At 48.6% G+C, this 18,838-nt stretch overlaps 1 protein-coding gene across 4 annotated transcripts in view; it reads right to left on the bottom strand.

Annotated features, from left to right (window-relative positions):
• Positions 1–18,838, bottom strand: part of AHNAK (AHNAK nucleoprotein) — a 92,247-nt gene that overhangs the window by 12,926 nt on the left and 60,483 nt on the right. The window contains exons 6-7 of one of the 4 annotated variants that reach the window (XM_060103210.1): positions 8,410–8,466; positions 6,011–6,051 (exon numbers count right to left, since the gene is read on the bottom strand). The exons of 2 other annotated variants lie outside the window; for them this stretch is intronic. In XM_060103210.1, coding sequence (XP_059959193.1) covers positions 6,026–6,051; positions 8,410–8,466 — 83 coding nt within the window. In that variant the 3' untranslated portion in view covers positions 6,011–6,025. Of the gene's footprint in view, positions 1–6,010; positions 6,052–8,409; positions 8,467–18,838 lie in introns of those variants that run through there. One more of the 4 variants, XM_060103211.1, reaches the window with a different exon arrangement.

Raw genomic sequence — 18,838 nt, 5'->3', positions numbered from 1 at the left:
AGCCCACAGGGAGTCCCATGTGTTCAACGGCCCCCTCTGCTCACCCAGCGTCTGACGGTACTGCCTTCCTGGTGGTACAAGAAGGACTGCTCTTCCTTGGCAAATAGAGAAAGTTTTAAAAGAATACTCGTAAATGAGATTGGGAGAACTCACTCAAAGCCCCAGGGATATAATGATAAATAATAGGCTGGGATTCGAACGAGCCACCAAAACCCAGTGTCCCCAGAGATTCTCAGAAGACGGGAATCAAATGCCACCTGCTTGCGAGTGCCCGGCTGGCTCTTGCCTCCTTCTGGGCGCTGCCTCCCCCACAGCTTGGTGGGTACCTGGCCAAGGAAGCCTGAGCCTCTTGGGCCATTGTTCTCCCTCAGAAGAGGATCTCAAAAGCAGAAGGAAATCAGAAACAACCACACAATGAATACCAGATTCTCCTTTCTCCCTGCCTCGGCTGCCAGGAGATTAAGCAGGGCTGGCTGACAGCGCACCCCACCCAGCAGCTGCTTGCCCTCCAGGACATCCTCCCCACGGGAAAGGCTGTTCCCCCAGGCCTCACTGCTCTCTATTGATGTCCAGAGTGTCCAATTTTCCTTCTCCAGATAGATGCTGGTTCCTCGAGGGCATAGACGCATCTGGGGCTTCCTTCCCGCAAGGCACAACAGGGACAAGTTACAGGCACTCTGTGTTTGTTGATTGAGTAACTGATTGCCTCTGGGCACCCTCTTAAACACTTCACAATAAACTCATTGACTCTCCACGGCCATCCCGTGATGGAGAAACTATCGTTAGTCCCATTTTAGAGATGACGAAGTGGGGTCCAGGCGACCCAGCCAGTGGGCAGGACTGATCCAATGATGACAGCTTTAATGGGATCAAATGATCCTGTTCCTCACTTCTTACCAGCATCAGCCTCCCCCAGCGACTCCGTGAACATGTGTGGAGCCCCAAGTCCTACCCCACGGGCTGGGTAAAGAGGGTGACCACACGGCAGACATGTCCCCTTCAGAACCCACACCCCGAGGCAGCATGTGATGGGGATGGACAGGAAGGAGATTCTGAAGAGGAGACACACAGAACTAGTGTCAGTCTTACCAACTCAGCATCTGAACATTCCTGCTAAGAACTTTTTCTTAAAAATGCATTTTTTTTTCTGTAGGGACTATTAGTCATTTCAACATAATATTGTGTTCTATGCCTCCTACGTAAGCAGACACGAGCTTCCAATGTTGTGGAATATTGAGCTCATGCATCTAGTCAAACTGCTGTTTGCTTTTTGCTGCAGCCATAGCTACGATCTGAGTAAACAGAGGAGAGGGTTTGGCTCCCTGTTCTACGAGCTGGGCGCTGTGCCATCATCCCGCAAAACAAGAGGGGAAAGATTTCAGAAGTGACAGGCCAGGGCTAATGGGGACGAAAACTGCCATCCTATTCCAGGGGCTACTGAGCAGGGTCAAAACTCCCCATAGAGGAGTGGTGACGGGGCAAGAAGGCATTCCCTTAATCCCTGTGAGAAGCCAACACGTTTTATAACTGTGGACAGCGGAGGGAGGAGACAAGCATCATAACCCACCCCCCTGCAGATAAGGTCAGGCTTGGAAGATGCCAGCGAACCCCAGCTTGTAAGTGGTGGACCTTGACCTGGCTCCCTAGTCCTCTCTGTACAGCCCAGGACTCTCCCTCTCCACCCTGCTGCCCGTCGGCTACAGGATCTGGCAGCTCCATGCTGTGTGTGAAGTGACCTCCACCCTCTGGATTGCATCATGTAATAACCATGCCCCTGACCATGTCCTGGGTGGCTGCGTCCATCTGAACAAGAAAACTCAAGGATAGGCTTTGTCCTTGGACTTTCCAGTGTACGACCACAGGAACGTGATCTGTCTCTTTAGAGTCTATTGTATCAGATGTTAAAATGATGGGTTGATGGAAAGATCAAGATCATGAATTCAATCTCTAAGTGAGCCCATTGTCACATCAAAGAAAATAAGGAATCTTTGTCCCTCCTGGGTGTCTTCACCATCCTGCCCTCCTTCCCCCCAGTCTCAGAAGGCATCTGAGTCTCTTCATAAAAGCCTCCCCACTTGTTCCAGTAACAGCCACCACCTCTTGTGCACTGATCCCATTCCCATGCTTCTTTCAGAGCACAGCAATCAACTATCCCATCTTGCTTCAAAATCCCTACCCTCTCTTTCCTGCTGGCTTCTTTTGCTCCGCCTATAAGCATCTTCAAGTCTGTCCCGGATGAAAAGTCAGACCTCCTGTGTCTGCCTCCTGTGCCCAGAGACCGTCCCATCTCTCCTCTTAGCTTTAACTCCAAACTTCCTGGTAGCCCACTTTCATCTCCTGAACTTCTCCCAGGGATTCCTAAGCCCCTGCCGGGTGCAGCCCAGCCCGGCTACTCGATGGGAACTGCCTCTCAAGGGCCACAAATAGTCTACAAGCATTGAATCCAGTGGCCGCTTCGCAACACCCATCCCATTTGACCTCTCTGTAGCAGTGAACCCAACGGAAAAGATGCTTCCTTGTGAGAGGTACTTGGGGCCAGTACTGCTTGTTGCTTACTCAGAGCCATTTCCCTTCTCTTTAGCTGGCAGAATCCCAACTTAGTTCAAGGACAGGAAAGAGATTCTTTTATTTCAGCAAGATGGGCACAGCTTCTGGTCCAAGGGCAGCATGGGTCCTTTCTGACCAGTGGGATATAGGGCGAGATAAGTGAGGGTCTTCTGGGGACAACCCCTCTACCACCACCCACCCCCACCAATACGAGGGAGCCGTGAGGACAGTGTCTGCCCAGGCTGCTTCCTTTTCTGTCTTTGAACTCAGTCGTGTGAGGATGTGATGCCTGAAGCTGAGGGGAGGTCAAAAGGACCTCAGTGACGCTGACCAGAGATTGGCTACTGACCATCTCAACCACGAGAAAAATAATCCCTCTTACTCACAGACACAGGAAACAAACTAATGGTTACCAAAGGGGAAAGGGGGTGGGGGGAGGGATAAATTGAGAGGTTGGGATTAACATATACACACTACTATGTATAAAATAGATAACCAACAAGGACCTACTGTATAGCACAGGGAACTACACTCAATATTATGTAATAACTTATAAGGGAAAAGAATCTGAAAAAGAATATATAGATTCTGAATTGCTGTGCTGTATACCTGAAACTTACATGATATTGTAAATCAACTATACTTTAATTTTTAAATTTTTAAAAATAATCCCTCTTGTCTACCTCACCACTGGACACTTTTGCTGTTACCTGCAGCCAAAAGTATACCCTACCAATGTGACCCTCCTCTCTTTTTACTGACACTACCTTCCTATCCCTTGGTCTCAAGTCCCCTTGACAGCCCGTCTGCCACCCCTTGACTACCAGCGTTCTCCTGGCCCCCTGTGCTCCTTAAGTGCATAGCCCCATCAGCCACCTGTTCATCGATTCAACAAATACCTGTTGGCACCTTCTGTGTGCCAGGCTGCCCTATAGGCTTGACACTCCAGTGGGGGAGGCAAACAATAAACAAGATGAACAAATGAAAATGTCAAGTTGTGAACAGTGAGTGCTCTGAGTGAAATGATTGGCTAAAGAGGATGATGAGAAGGATGCTGAGCCTCCTTAAGTCTTGGGCAGTGAGCTGAGAGGGAACACTTAGGCTGACGTTTGAAGGATGAAAAGAAGCTGGCCATGCAAAGATGAGGCAGAGCATTCCAGACAGTGGGAACCATGATGGAGCGAAAGAAGGAAAGACGTGGCGCCTCACGGGGACCCCAAGGAAGCCAGTGAGGCCAAAGAAGAGTGATGGAGGGAAGTCAGATGAAGGCGAGATCCAGGATAGAAAAGGGTAGAAAAGGGTAAGCCATGGGATGGTGGTGATTGTCGTGCTAAGTGCCGTTGGAAATCACTGGGTAAGAGGATTAACGATCAAATTTGTGTTCCTAAAACAAATGGCTGGAATTTGGAGCCAGAGTGGAAGTGGGAGCCCAGTGTGGACTCACAGTCTCCCAGGTGAGAGATGGTGGTGGCTTGGCCTTGGATGGTGGCAGTAGAGATGGAGAGAGATGGTGTGTTTCCTTTGTGATGTAGTCCCAAGATGCACATGATGGGACTTGCTGGTGGGTGGGATACAAGGGATGAGGAAGAGGGAGACATGGAGGATGACACTCATAGGTTCTACCTTGGACACAAGGGAAAGTAGTACAATTTACTGAGATGGAGAAAAGAATTTGGGAGTGAGGGAAGCAAGCCATTTTTGGAGTTTCATTTTGGAAATGCTGAGTTTGAAATGCCTCCAGAGACATCCAAATGAAGGGGGCAACGCTGGAGCTCAAGGAATTGAGAATTTGGAGATTATCAGCCTAGAAACGGTCTTTCAAGTCACAGGAATTGATGAGATCCATTGAGTGAAGCATAGAAAGAATAGGATAGGGCTTTTCAAGTTAGAAGTATCATTTATTTTTCACTTCTTCTCTTCATATGTTAGAATGCCACATCCTATTAGTTCTAAATTCAGAACACTTCTTAAAGCTGTCCTCTCTCCCTTGCCATGGCTGGTGCCCTTCCAGCCTTCACCGTGCCTCCCCTGGAGATTTTCAACCAACACCTGGCCTTTGGTCCCTCCAGTTCACCCTTCACTCTGCCACCTGTGGGGTCTGCCTCTGCTCAGCTGGAGCAAAACTGAAACCAGAGCATCCAGGAGGGGACCGCAGAGAAACAGTTATGGAATGACACCAGGTTTGAATGGGGTCACCTAGACCTGAGCTGGAGAGGCGCCAGCAACAGAGAGAGAACCAGGTGCCCAGGTCAGTAACCATGGCAACCGGGGAGGGCGCAGTAGATGCTGGCCATACATCCTATTAAGCATCCATCTCTGGCCGGGGTTGGCTTTATTGGCACAGTTCAGTCACACCAGCCAATACCCAGCATGCCAGGGGGCCCTCTCTAAAGCAGACAATAGCAACAACAATAACAAAAATAGCAAATGGCTGATGTTTATTGAGCACTTACAACGTGCCAGGCACTGTGCCAAACACTTCACGTGTGGTCCCTCATTTAATAAACAACCCGGGGCTTCCCTGGTGGTGCAGTGGTTGAGAGTCCGCCTGCCGATGCAGGGAGAAAAATAAACAAATAAACAAAATAAATAAATAAGTAAAACAACCCTATCTACAAGGCAAGGGGAAAACTGAGGCTAAGGAAGAACAGCTTGTAGGGGGTGGGGGGGGGCTGGAACTGGATGCAGGCAGCCCCTCTCTGGAGCCAGAGGTCCTACCCACGATGCTGCACAGCCTGTTCCTTTGCATTGTCTGCAGATGGGCTTAGTGGATTGGGGGTCTGTTACATTCCTGTAGTTTCTTCCTAGCTGCTATTATTTGGGGGGTGGGGAAGGTGGAAAGGAACTGTCAGAACAGTCTCCTAGCGACTGCCTCATTAGAGCCATCACAGTCCCTGCCATGTTTTTTTTTTTTTTTTTTTTGCGGTACACGGGCCTCTCACTGTTGTGGCCTCTCCCATTGCGGAGCACAGGCTCCGGACGCGCAGGCTCAGCGGCCATGGCTCATGGGCCCAGCCGCTCCGCGGCATGTGGGATCTTCCCGGACCGGGGCACGAACCCGTGTCCCCTGTATCAGCAGGCAGACTCTCAACCACTATGCCACCAGGGAAGCCCCCTGCCATGTTTTTATCTTGGAGACCCAGCTAGTCAATAGCAGAGCTAGGATTTGAACCCAGGACTTGAACTTGGCACTGCACCACTGTCTTCCAAGAAGGTCAAGTCTGGTGTCCACAGGAGGGGAGAGAGCCTTCAGGGGGGTTTCAGCTCACCCAGAGGAGTGGGGACTGGAGGAGACTGGAAGCAGGAGGTGGAGTTTGAATTGTAGGTCCGCATGTAGGGGTTCTGCTCCCGGAACACATCTCGGCAAGAGGACTGTGTCTAAACGCACTGCCATGTGCACAGTCCGAAGCTCTAAGTTAACTCTGAGGCCACCAAAGGGTTTGGAAAGAATACCATCTTCCACCACCAACCAGCACCCTCAGAATGACCATGGACAGAGAGACTCTGGAAAACCAAACCATCGAAAGAACAACGCAAGGTGTGAATAAGAAGACATCAGGAACTATACTCAATATTTAGTAATAAACTATAAGGGAAAAGAATCTGAAAAAAAGAATATATATATATATATATATATATATATATATATGAGTCACTGTGCTGTACACCTGAAACTAACACAACATTGTAAGTTAACTATACTTCAATTAGAAAAAGAAAAAAAAGGACATCTCTGCCACTTTATCCTTTGGCATCAGGGACAAGGGAGCATCCCCGAACCCAGAGAATAAGTGAGCCCTTTACGGCCACCCGACCTCCAGGTCCTGTTCCATCAACCCTATCACTAAGGGCCCTTGAAGACACCAGAGCATCACTTCACCTTAGAATAAGGCTTAGCTTGTAAACAACAGCAGTGACAGCTGCCCACCAAGAATAAGGACAGGGCTACTTCCTCACCACCCGGGGCCAGAACATCAGAGCTGCAAGGGGCTTTAATGATGGTCCCCCTCAGTCCCCTCACCAGAGGGGTCACCCAGTGCAGAGGTGTTTTGAGACAGGTGAGTCTGATGTGAGCCTCAGGCAATGGCCATTTCTTGCAACTTACCCACCCTCTGTGCAGACCCCCTGCCAAAAAATGCCACGTCAGCCCTCATAATGAACAAAGCCAAGCTTTGTAAGCACTGAATGACTTTGGAGGGTGGGAGGAGGGAAAAAAATTGGCCAGTACTCATGTTACTCACTTTACAGCTCTGATTTTGTTCCCCTGCATATCAGAGGGAGTTCTGGCTCTACCTGGCTCCTGCCTGTGTCAGAAGAGCAGGAGCTGACTCTGTCTCCTCCATTTCCCCAAGCCTAGCAGGTGTGGTACCTGAACCACCTACCCCAGACCCACCTGGGGGCCTGATAACATCAAATTCCTGGCCCCCACTTCAGATCTACTGACTCAGACCCTCCAGGATGGGGCCCAGGAATCTGTATGTACCCAGAACCCCAGCTGATTCTGAGATTCACTGCCGTGCGGACTCTATTTAACTGTGGCCCGTCCCACTGAGGAAATCAGCCAGGCCCTGATGGGGACCACAGGGAGGGGAACCAACCATCCTGGTGTGGACTGAGGGGTTTCCTGGGACATGGGACCTCCAGGGCTAAAGCCAGAACAGTCCAGGGCAAGCCGGGATGGTTGGTTATCCTAGCCCCTTCAAAACACCACGCAAGGACAAAGAGCAGGGGTTGCCAAGCTCACAGGTGAGAGATTATCTCCAAATCACTCGTACTTGGGATTGGAATGGTGTCGGGATACACTCAGAGTCGAATGTGCGCGTGGGTGATATGCTGAGATTTCACAACACTTCAAAGGAAAAAAGGAAGTCAGACCATGAGGAACTGACTCAGGGGCTCTAGAAAAGGGTCCATCTTCCCCAGACTGTCCCCTCCCCAAAACCTACCACTGTCACTGTGTGCTGAAAGCAGCAAACACCTACGCTGAGCTGACTGTTCCCTCAGGATCAGAGGGGTAACCCTGGGCAGGAGGAGGTCATGAGAATCATGGGCTTCAGATGAGAACCAGAACATCTCCTGGAGATCAGACAGCCCTGGTCCCCCATTTCTCATATGAGAAAACTAAGGTCCAGAGGACCACATGATTGGCAGGGTCACACAGCTAACAGCCCAAAGGTGACCTCGGTCTTCCTGTTCTCCGCACTGCTCCACAAGCCCTTCTGCTGGGCAAAAAAAATGACCCGTGCAGGAAGGGAAACTAGAAATATTAATTGAGGAGGAGGCTGGACGCATAGACTGATCAGAGCAAAACAGTGTGTGAGGGATCATGGTGTTCTAACCCACGTTACAGATGAGGAAACTGAGGCACACAGAGGTCCAAGGTAGTTCCCACAGTTACATACAGGAAACCTGTCTTGCAGGTCACTAAAGGCCTGTCCACAGTGGCTATAGAAGTGGATTCTGCCAGCAGATCTTAAGATTTGCTGTATCTGGGCTTCCCTGGTGGCGCAGTGGTTGAGAGTCCGCCTGCTGATGCAGGAGACACGGGTTCGTGCCCCAGTCCAGGAAGATCCCACATGCCGCAGAGCGGCTGGGCCCGTGAGCCATGGCCGCTGAGCCTGCGCATCCGGAGCCTGTGCTCCTCAGCGGGAGAGGCCACAACAGTGAGAGGCCCGCGTACCACCAAAAAAAAAAAAAAGATTTGCTGTATCTGAAATGAGGGACTCACATGTCCAGCAGAAATGTGGGCTGGACCACAAAGAGCTGGAGCTGGACACTTGGATCCAGAGACCCTGTCCCAAAGCCTTCAGCCTGGGAGAGCTTTCCCAGAAAGAGTGCATATGCAGGCCAAGTGGGGCTTACCTTGGAGAGGGCATCGGGGGTGACGTCCACTTTTCCCTCTCAACAGTTTTGAGTTATCTGAAATAATTGGTAAAAACTTGGCTTTTTTGTCATATCTTTAAAAAATGATCATATAGCCCAGGGAACAGTATTCACTATCTTGTAATAAACTATAATGGAAAAGAATTTTTAAAAATATATATGTGTATATGTGTAACCAAATCACTTTGCTGTACACCTGAAACTAACACAGTATTGTAAACCAACTATCCTTCAATAAAAAAAGGAAAAAATGATTCAAGGGGAAATAAGTCTTTCTTTAGTGGATAGAGAAGAGCAGGAGGCTAAGCCCTGAGCTTTGGAAGCAGAGAGGTGAGGCAGTGGGATTTTAAGGTTGAAGATGAGATTACAGAAAAAAGATCAGGGCTTCCCTGGTGGTGCAGTGGTTAAGAATCTGCCTGCCAATGCAAGGGACATGGGTTCGAGCCCTGGCCCGGGAAGATCCCACATGCCCCGGAGCAACTAAGCCCGTGCACCACAACTATTGAGCCTGCGCTCTAGAGCCCACAGGCCGCAACTACTGAGCCAGTGTGCCACAACTACTGAAGCCTGTGCACCTGGAGCCTGAGTTCCAAAACAGGAGAAGCCACAACAATGAGAAGCCTGCACACCACAATGAAGAGTAGCCTCTGCTCACTGCAACTAGAGAAAACCTACTCGCAGCAGCAAAGATGCAACACAGCCAAAAATAAAAAGTAAATAAATAAATAAATTTATTTTAAAAAAAAAAGAAAGAAAGATCAAAGAATCCCCCACTAACTGGAGGGAAGGTGGCTGGGATGTCCTGGAGAGGGGGTGTCTGTATTGCAGTAGGGTTGGAATCTAAATTGCCTTTTTAAGCACATTAAGATTATTTAATCTGGAGATCATAAGACATTTCCAATTTTCATACTCAAGAGTAAGAGAAGGACAATACCTAAGGATTTTAGAACTAATTTCTAAAAAAGTGTTTTGAGTTCTCCATAACTGAGAATTCAAAAATATTCCCTCCAAGTCCATGACAAAATGGGAACAATCTTCCAGGAATGGACGTCTCTGCGGTTGGCCCAGTAAAACCTTGGCGTTGTGGAATCCTCGGGGAATGAATGAGTCACTTTATAGAGTAGAATTTCCTGAATGGCTAAAGATGAAACCTTTAAGGGATAGACATTTAAACTTTTAAATAGAAGTCTTTCTAAAATGGCCTCTTGGCCTCTGCATTCTAAAACAGGGTAGCTGGGACCTCGTTTCAGCAACGCCATTTCTAGGTGGCACCCTAGGGCTTAAGAGGGCCTGAAACTACTCCACTTTCAGTATCTTACATGCAGAACTTTCCCTCTATAACCCTCCTACACTGCTGGTAGGAATGTAAGTTGGCGCAGCCACTATGGAAAACAGTGTGGAGCTTCCTCAGAAAACTAAAAATAGAATTAACATATGATTCAGCAATATGCCCAGACAAAACTATAATTCAAAAAGATACACACACCCTTATGTTCATAGCAGCACTATTCACAATAGCCAAGTCATGGAAACAACCTAAATGTCCATCGACAGATGAATGGATAAAGAAGATGTGGTACATATAGGCAATGGAATACTACTCAGCCATAAAAAAGAATGAAATGATGCCATTTGTAGCTACCTGGATGCAACTAGAGATTATCGTACTAAGTAAAGTAAGTCAGAAAGACAAAGACAAATACCATATGATATCACTTATATGTGGAATCTAAAACATGGCACAAATGAACCTATCTACAAAACAGAAACAGACTCACAGACATAGAGAACAGACTTGTGGTTGCCAAGGGGGAGGTTGGTGGGGGAGGGAAGTGTGGGATTAGCAGATGTAAACTATTATATATAGGATGGATAAAAAACAAGGACCTACTGTGTAGCACAGTGAACTATATTCAATATCCTGGGATAAACCATCATGGAAAAGAATATTAAAAAAAGAACGTCTGTGTGTGTATAACTGAGTCACTTTTCTATACAGCTGAGATTGCCACAACATGGTAAATCAATTATACTTCAATAAAATAATTAACAGCAACAACAAAAAAAGAACTTTCCCTCTATAACCACAGCCCCCCGCCCGGCCACCAGCTGTTCCTCACTCCCACCACCCCTGCCCTCCCCTCTCATTTCATCTCTGGTCTCTAGTCCTGCACCTCATCCCTCCTTAGGACTGACAGTTATTGAATACTCAGCTGCCACGCCCAGTGGGTCAGCAGTTTTCTCTGTCCCTATTTATTAAAGCTACAGAACTGAAAACTACTGAAAGTCACAGAACTGTGTTATAAATTATCATAGCAACGGCCCATGTTCATTCAACATAGGACGCTTTCATTTATAAATTATTATAAAGCACTTACACCCCCGAAGTACCCAGCACAGGCAGCTTTAGCCACATTTTTATGATGAAATTAAGGTCTACAGGTTAGAGGAACTTCATAAGGTCACCTGACCAATAAATGGCGGGTGGATAACGTGAATCCAGGCCCTCTAACTCCAAATCCATATATTTTGCTACTTTTTGAATCACCAACTCTGAAAATATCTGAGCTCCTTTGATATGAAGATCAGTGGAATCAAGCCTGACAATGACTTCTTACTCCCATGAGTGTTAAATCGTTGCTCATGCAAATCACTGTAACTGTTAATTGCAAAGAAGTGTTGGGTATAAACAAGCCACCAACGCATTTCTGTGGATGAACCAAAGGGTGATGTGGTTTTAAAGGGTTTGCGCTATAAGTGTGAACAGTCCCTAATGGAAGAAATCCAAGGTGAGGGTGAAGGTGTCATTCTCTCTGTTTTTATCTCCAAGTCCTATAGATCAGGAATGTGTTTCTAATGATGTATCCATCTTCAGTTATTCCAGGACAACACAAAAGTGCCTTACGTTGAAACAAATTAATTATACAGAATATTAGCCATCTGGATTTTTGCAACCCTTAACACACCTCGCCTCACTAGAATGTTCCAAGAAGACAAGGACTTGATCTTGCTCATTGCTATCCCCAGGGTCTGGAACATAATGCGCTTTCAATAAATACTGGTTAGATCAATGAATGAAACAAAAACTTATCAATTCATACATGCCGCGACTTCCCTTGTGGCACAGTGGTTAAGAATCCTCCTGCCAATGCAGGGGACATGGGTCCGAGCCCTGGTCCGGGAAGACCCCACATGCCACGGAGCAGCTAAGCCCGTGCGCTACAACTACTGATCCTGTGCTCTAAAGCCCGCATGCCGCAAGTACTGTAGCCCGTGTGCCTAGAGTCCGTGCTCCGCAACAAGAGAAGCCACTGCAATGAGAAGCCCGCGCACCGCAACGAAGAGTGGCCCCCGTTCAACGCGACTAGAGAAAGCCCGTGCGCAGCAACAAAGACCCAACGCAGCCAAAAATAAAAATAAAATAAAAATAAAAAATAGGGCTTCCCTGGTGGCGCAGTGGTTGAGAGTCCGTCTGCCGATGCAGGGGACGCGGGTGCGTGCCCTGGTCCGGGAAGATCCCACATGCTGCGGAGCGGCTGGGTCCGTGAGCCATGGCCGCTGAGCCTGCGCGTCCGGAGCCTGTGCTCCGCAACGGGAGAGGCCGCAACAGTGAGAGAGGCCCGCGTACCGCAAAATAAATAAATAAATAAATAAATAAAATTTTAATATCCCTGATCCAGTATTTGTGATCGTTTAAACAGAGGCTATTAAGCAAATTGACCGTATATCTAAAATGAGGAAGCATTTAAACTATGTGGGATAATAAACTATTTACAAACAACATGCCTGTTAACTATGAATCATTCATATACTCATTACGGTCCCCAAGATCCTCTTCTAAAAGATCTAGTTTACTTGGTGGTTATGCAAAGCCTAGGTCCTTCCTCGCAGCTTAGTTCAATTACACTTAGTATAGTCTTCAAAGTAATATAATTGCATTTCTTTAAAAGAAAATACATATTCTACAATTCAAACTTTTGCAGTGATCTCACCAGAAAGCATATCCCATAAACATCTTAAATTCTCGATGGCTAGCCCAGCATTCCAAAAATGCATCTTGAAACACTCAAGCCTTTTGACACTGAGGAATGCATGCTAGCAGCTGTAGTTGGTTTGAAAAAGAAAGATGGACACACTCTCAGGCAGTTTCCAACATAACCTGCTAGAACTTGCTGCAGTGTCTTTCTTTCCTCCATATATATATCGAGTGGCCCAGATCTGCCATTTTCACCATCAAATTGTTGCATATGCTTTACTCTTTTTTTTTTTTTTGCGGTATGCGGGCCTCTCACTGTTGTGGCCTCTCCCGTTGTGGAGCACAGGCTCCGTACGCGCAGGCTCAGCGGCCATGGCTCTTAGGCCTAGCCGCTCTGTGGCATGTGGGATCTTCCTGGACCGGGGCACGAACCCGTGTCCCCTGCATCGGCAGGCGGACTCTCAACCACTGCGCCACCAGGGAAGCCCTGCTTTACTCTTTTGAAGTTCAGTTCAGCTCAGCAAACATTTCCTGCAGCCTGATCCTGGGTCAGACCCAGCCCCGGTACTGAGGGCTCAAGGATGAGAAAACATGTAGTCCCTCCCCTCCAGCATCTTCTTCCATTGGGGAGAATTATATGAGTTATATTCATTATATTGGGACTATATTGACATAACCAGACTATGATGAGAGCTATGGGCTCTCACAGCATAACGGGCTGTGTGGGTACAGGTAAAGCAACAGGTCATTCCACAAGAGGGAGAGGTGTCAGGGACAGAGAAGGTGACATGTGAAACCATTCAAGTTTACAAAGTGGACAACACGGGGAAAGCAGAAAGTACAGCTCGTCCACGTATGAGCGCTGGATCATAAACCAAAAATTACGTGGAAAAACCCCATAGAGATTAGAAAACACTCCTGTAACTAGGGCTCTGGTTCCTAGCCACCAAAACCACAAAAGTTGAGAAGTTTAAAACTCATCACATCATCCAATTGCTTTGTCATGCAGCCACAGAGTGAGGCTTGAGTGCTGAGTAAAGGGTCCAATGAGTGGCCATCGCAGGTGGGCAGGTCAATAACTTTGTGAATGACCATTTGCAGCAGATCATCATCTCCTGACAATCTTCAACTCATCTCTGGTCTTTCCGGGTCGGGGATGGGGGAGCAGTGGGACTTCTAAACAGCCCAGTTATCCACAATAACCCTGTGTTAACCCAGCTGGTGAATGTCAATTCAATACATAGATAATACGAGATAATGGGTCTTTTGCAACCCCTCGGGCCTAACCCTCCCTGCCACGCCCCAGATGCCCGCTCCACCTGTGGTCTACCACTGCAAGTTAAAGAACTTCTGAGCTTATTTGCACCACTACGGGAGAAGTTGGGCATGAGCTTCAGCCTCTTGCAGCCATAGGGATGAGGACAAAGGGGTCACTATCTGGAACCATGGGGAGGCCGGCAGTCCTTGGAGGAGTACTTTCTGGCTGCAAGCACAGTTCGAGCTACCCTAGAGCAGGACTTCCCTGGTGGTTAAGTGGTCCAGTGGTTAAGACTCCACGCTCCCAATGCAGGGGGCCCAGGTTCGATCGGGGAGCTAGATCCGGCATGCCACAACTAAAGATCCTGTGTGCCGCAACTAAGACCCGGTGCAGCCAAATAAATAAATATTTAAAAAAAAAAAAAAAGCTACCCTTGAGCAGAGTTTCTCGAAGTGACATTTCAGACATTTCGTGCTGGGACTTCCCTGGTGGTCCAGTGGGTAAGACTCCGCGCTCCCGATGCAAGGGGCCTGGACCCGGTTTCGATCCCTGGTCGGGAATCTAGATCCCATATGCCACAACTAAGAAGTCCGCATGCTGCAACTACAGACCCCTCGTGCCACAACTAAGACCTGGCGCAGCCAAAATAAAATAAAAAAATAAAAAAACATTTTGCGCTGGATAATTCTTTGTTGTGGGAGACGGGTCTGTGCACTGTAGGATGTTTAGCCCCATCCCTTGTGTCTCAGTCGGTTTAGGCTGCTATGACAAATACTGTATACCATAGACGGGGTGCCTTAAACGACAGAAATCTGTCTCACAGCTGTGGAAGCTAAAAGTCTGAGATCAGAGTGCCAGCATGGTAGGGTTCTGGTAAGAACCCTCTTCCCGGTTTGCTGACGACCTCTTAGTTGCTATATCCTCATATGGCTGAGAGAAAGAGAGGCTGAAACCAAGCAGAAGACGTGGCACGGGCTCAAGCTGGCAAGGGGACCACCCACCAGCGCCCACCCTCACTACCCATGTTATCAGTACACCCTGCGGCTACAAGTCCGCCACCTCCTCTCCAAGTCTGTATTTGCGTTACTATGAAAAAAACAAACAGTCGGGCAAATCACACCCCCACCAGAAACCTCTGTGTTATGCTGGATATTTATTGGCCGCTTAATCTGTGCCAAGCACCGTTCTAAGCCCTTGCAGGAATTCTCTCATTTAATCCTTATGACACACCTATGTGATTGGTACTGTAACTATAAATGTCATAAATGGGGAAAGAGAGGTACAGAGATGGAGGGAGACCTGCCCGGGGTCAGGCAACTAATAGGAGGCCAGGCAGACCGCAGCCAGGTCGGCGGTTTGGGGGCGGGAGAGTGCTAGGCGTGCGCAGGCGCAGTGCATGCGCACCTCACCTCCATCCTCTGTAGCAGTTAGGAGAAAGAGAAGCTAAGAAGAAAGGGGGAGCCCTCCCTGAACTGACCAGTCCACACAATTGTCCCTCCAGTCCTCCCGCCCTGAGCTCTTAGGCCTTGGTCAACACCCTACCCTAAGCAATACCTGCCAGAAACCAGCCACTGCCCACCCCAGGGTCCCTCTGACACCATACCATCACCTCCCACTTCCTACCTCTCAACCAGCACTCCCTGACTCATCCCAGCCCTCCCATGCTTATAAACTCAGCCAGCAAAGCCTGTGCCAGGAAGGCATTTCCCCTCACCCTCCTCCCAGCCTCTGCCAGAATTCCTCAGAGAGGTCAGACCCCTACATGAGGATTGCCAGGGGCCCTTGTTTAAAATACTGTGACAGTGAAATAAGCCAGACACAAAAGGACACACACTACATGATTCCACTTACAGAGGTCCCTAGAGTAGTCGAATTCAGAGACGGAAAGTGGAGCGGTGGTCACCAGGGACTGGGGGAGAGGGAGGGGGAGGGGACGTGGTTGTTTAATGGGGGCAGAGTTTCAGTTTGGGGAGATGAAAAAAGTTCTGGAGATGGTTGGTGGTGATGGTTGCAGAACAATGTGAGTGTACTTAATGCCACTGAACTATACACTCAAAATGGTTAAATGGTAAATTTTCTATTCTGTATATTTTACCACAATTTTTAAAAAATGCTATGACAAAATCAGAATCTTGAGTGGTGCGGGGAAACCCACGTTTTTAACCAGCCCCCCAGTGGTTCTTATGCCCCCTCAGCACGAGAGCTGGGAATGTCATGGCCTCTTAGCTGTACGACCTCAGTCAAGTCACAGAACGTACAGATCCCAAAGTCCCTTGTCTGGAAATGGACATGAGACTTTCCTCACCTGTTCTTGTGCGGATTACACTAGAGGAGGAATACAAGGTGCCAGGAGTGTGGGAGCTGCCCAACAAAAATGAACTTGACAGTCGGTCCACAAACACTTACTGAGCAGCCTGGGTACCAAGCTGAGCCAGGACCTGCCCTCAGTCATCCCTCAAGCCCCAGCGCCTGCACACCGCAGGGGTCGTCTCCCTTCCCCCATGCTCAGGCCTCCGAAGAGTTACCTGCCAGAAACAACATCTGGCAACAGGTAAGGAGGCTCCTGACTTCTCAGAGCCCTCGGCTTGGCAGGTCTGGTCCGCACACACATTCCATTCCTCTCAGCAAGAGCCCAGGGGCTGGGAGGAGTGGGGCAGGCCCCAAGGCCACCTCACACCAAAACTGGACCCCTCCGGCCCTGCCAGTGCCCCTCCCAGCCTCCACCACCGACCCAGGGCACTTGGTTCAGCTCTCATTCAGGCCATTTCTACCAGCTTCTAGACCTCAGGAAAGCACTGGTAGGAAAGTGCCTCTTCGTTTCCTTTTTTCTCCTCTTTTACTTCTCCCAAATTGACCACTTCTAGCCATGTTTAGAAAAGAAGAAAGTCTACACTAGTACAAAAATAGCTTTAAAATAATACCTCCCAGGCCTTTTGGGATAAAAGTGTTTCACTAGGGCTTCCCTGGTGGCGCAGTGGTTGAGAATCTGCCTGCTAATGCAGGGGGACACGGGTTCAAGCACCTGGTCTGGGAGGATCCCACATGCCGCGGAGCAACTAGGCCCGTGAGCCACAACTACTGGGCCCTGCACTTCTGGAGCCTGTGCTCCGCAACAAGAGAGGCCGCGATAGTGAGAGGCCCACGCACCGCGATGAAGAGTGGCCCCCGCTTGCCACGACTAGAGAGAGCCCTCACACAGAAACGAAGACCCAACACAGCCAAAAATAAATAAATTTTAAAAAAAAAAGTTTTTCACTAATGTCGACAGCTAAGATTACAAAGTGCATCTACTTCAGCACTTACCGTAATAAGATAGTTGGATGTTTTTAATACCTTTATTTTTTTTTAAAGAGGTCCATTTACTTGCGTAGTTTGGGGTCTGTAAAGGGGTAAATGTGCTAGGAAATTACCTAAAGAGTCACTTCAGGCTAACACTTTTGTCTTGGGTACCAGGAGGGTCAGAAGGCTGCCAGGCTGCTCGCGCGACCCCTTTATCAAGGTGTCTCCCCAAGGGCCTGTCACGTGTCACACCCTGGAGAAGCGCCAGGCCTCCAGCCCTCCAACCCAGCCCTCCCGCTCCCTTCCTTCCCTCTGCGTGAGGCTGTAGCATAAAATCAAAGTCTTTCTAGAACCGGCTCTCCAAGTGGGTCATCCAGCCCTGTGTGCAATCTTGTCCTTTTCCCTGTTTTGCCTAAGAAACTATTCTTGAAAATTTTCCAAAATGGCTTTGGAGAATATTCGTATCTCGAATATTTCACTTCAGTGAAGTGTTTTTCACTTTAATAAAAAGCGATGGCAACTCTGGCCGGTGCCTGGGAGCTGGAATCTAGAGAAGAGGGAGTAAGATGCCCAGTGCCCTTGTGGCTTGATTCTGCCAGATCTGTAGAAGGCTGTCACCCACCCTCTCCCCATTTCCAGCAGGAGGACAGAAGGCAGGGCTTGGGAAGCCTCGCCTCGCCCAGACCCCCACTTCCTGCCAGGCAGGCAGCCCTCTGGCCCCCACTGGTGCCTGCTGGGGGAGCAGACTGGACCCAGTGGCCTGTCCTGGACCCTGAGAGCCACAGAACCCTCCCCTTTGCCAATCTTGCCTCTCTACTCCTTTCTAGATCCCCCAGTGACTGGTACTCTAAGGGTGGGAGAGAAAAAAAAAGCTCAAGGGTTACATTAAATCATTGGTTGTGACAAAGTGCGTCATTCTAGGTACATCAATTCAGAGGCTAATCAAGCAAACAGGATTAGTGAGAGGAGGGCCTAACCCTTTCTCAGAGGGTTAAGGCTCCAAAGCCTTGATCTCTGGCCCCAAACAGGGCCTTCCTTCCTGAGCTCTCTGCTATGCCAGGAATTCTGCACACAGTAAAAAAAAAAAAAAAAAAAAAAAAAATCTCCACTGGATTTACTACTTTCTGATCTGACCAAGTTGGAATGCCTGCATGGAGAAACGCTCCTTGCCTGGAGGAGGACAACACTGCGGAGGAAACCGGGCCTCAGTAAATAACGCCCTCAGTAAATAACACCCTTCACAGAAAAGCCCAGAGGCTGTCTCCCATGAGGGACTGGATGTAAGAACAGCGCAGCCTGGGTAGTTGCTGGGCTGACCCTTCACCCTGAGGTAACTTGCATGAGAAGGAAGGTGTTATGGGCTGAACTGTGTCCCCTGCCCCCCAAATTCACATGTATAAATACCTCCAGTACCTCAGAAAGTGACTGTATTTGAAGATGGTCTTTAAAGAAGCAGTTAAGTTAAAATAAGATCATTAGGGTGGGCCCTAACCCCATACGACCCCGGTGTCTTTATAACAAGAGGAAATAAGGTCACAGACAGTTACATAGCGACGACTACCACGTGGAGACAGGAAAAGACCATCATTTATAAGCCAAGGAGAGGGGCCTCGAGAAACCCACCCTGCCACACCTCAATCTTGGACTTCTAGCCTCCAGGTTTGTGAAAAAACAAATGTCTGTTGTTCAGCCATCTGTTCGATGGCACTTTGTCCTGCAGGCCCGAGCAAACTAGTACAGAAGATGCAGCTGTAGAAAACCACGTGCCCCGGATGTGAGTGGCACAGATGAAACTTCAGGAAGTTCAGAGAAGAGGTGAGATTTATTAAGAACTTGCAGGGAGGGTGGGAGATCCTCAGATATGATGTTTGGCTACAACTGATTTGCTGAGAAAA

Source organism: Mesoplodon densirostris, chromosome 7 (genome assembly GCF_025265405.1).
Source record: "Mesoplodon densirostris isolate mMesDen1 chromosome 7, mMesDen1 primary haplotype, whole genome shotgun sequence".
Lineage (NCBI taxonomy): Eukaryota > Metazoa > Chordata > Mammalia > Artiodactyla > Ziphiidae > Mesoplodon > Mesoplodon densirostris.
The sequence above is the reverse complement of the archived record's forward strand: the minus strand, read 5'-3'. Positions and strand labels throughout refer to the sequence as shown.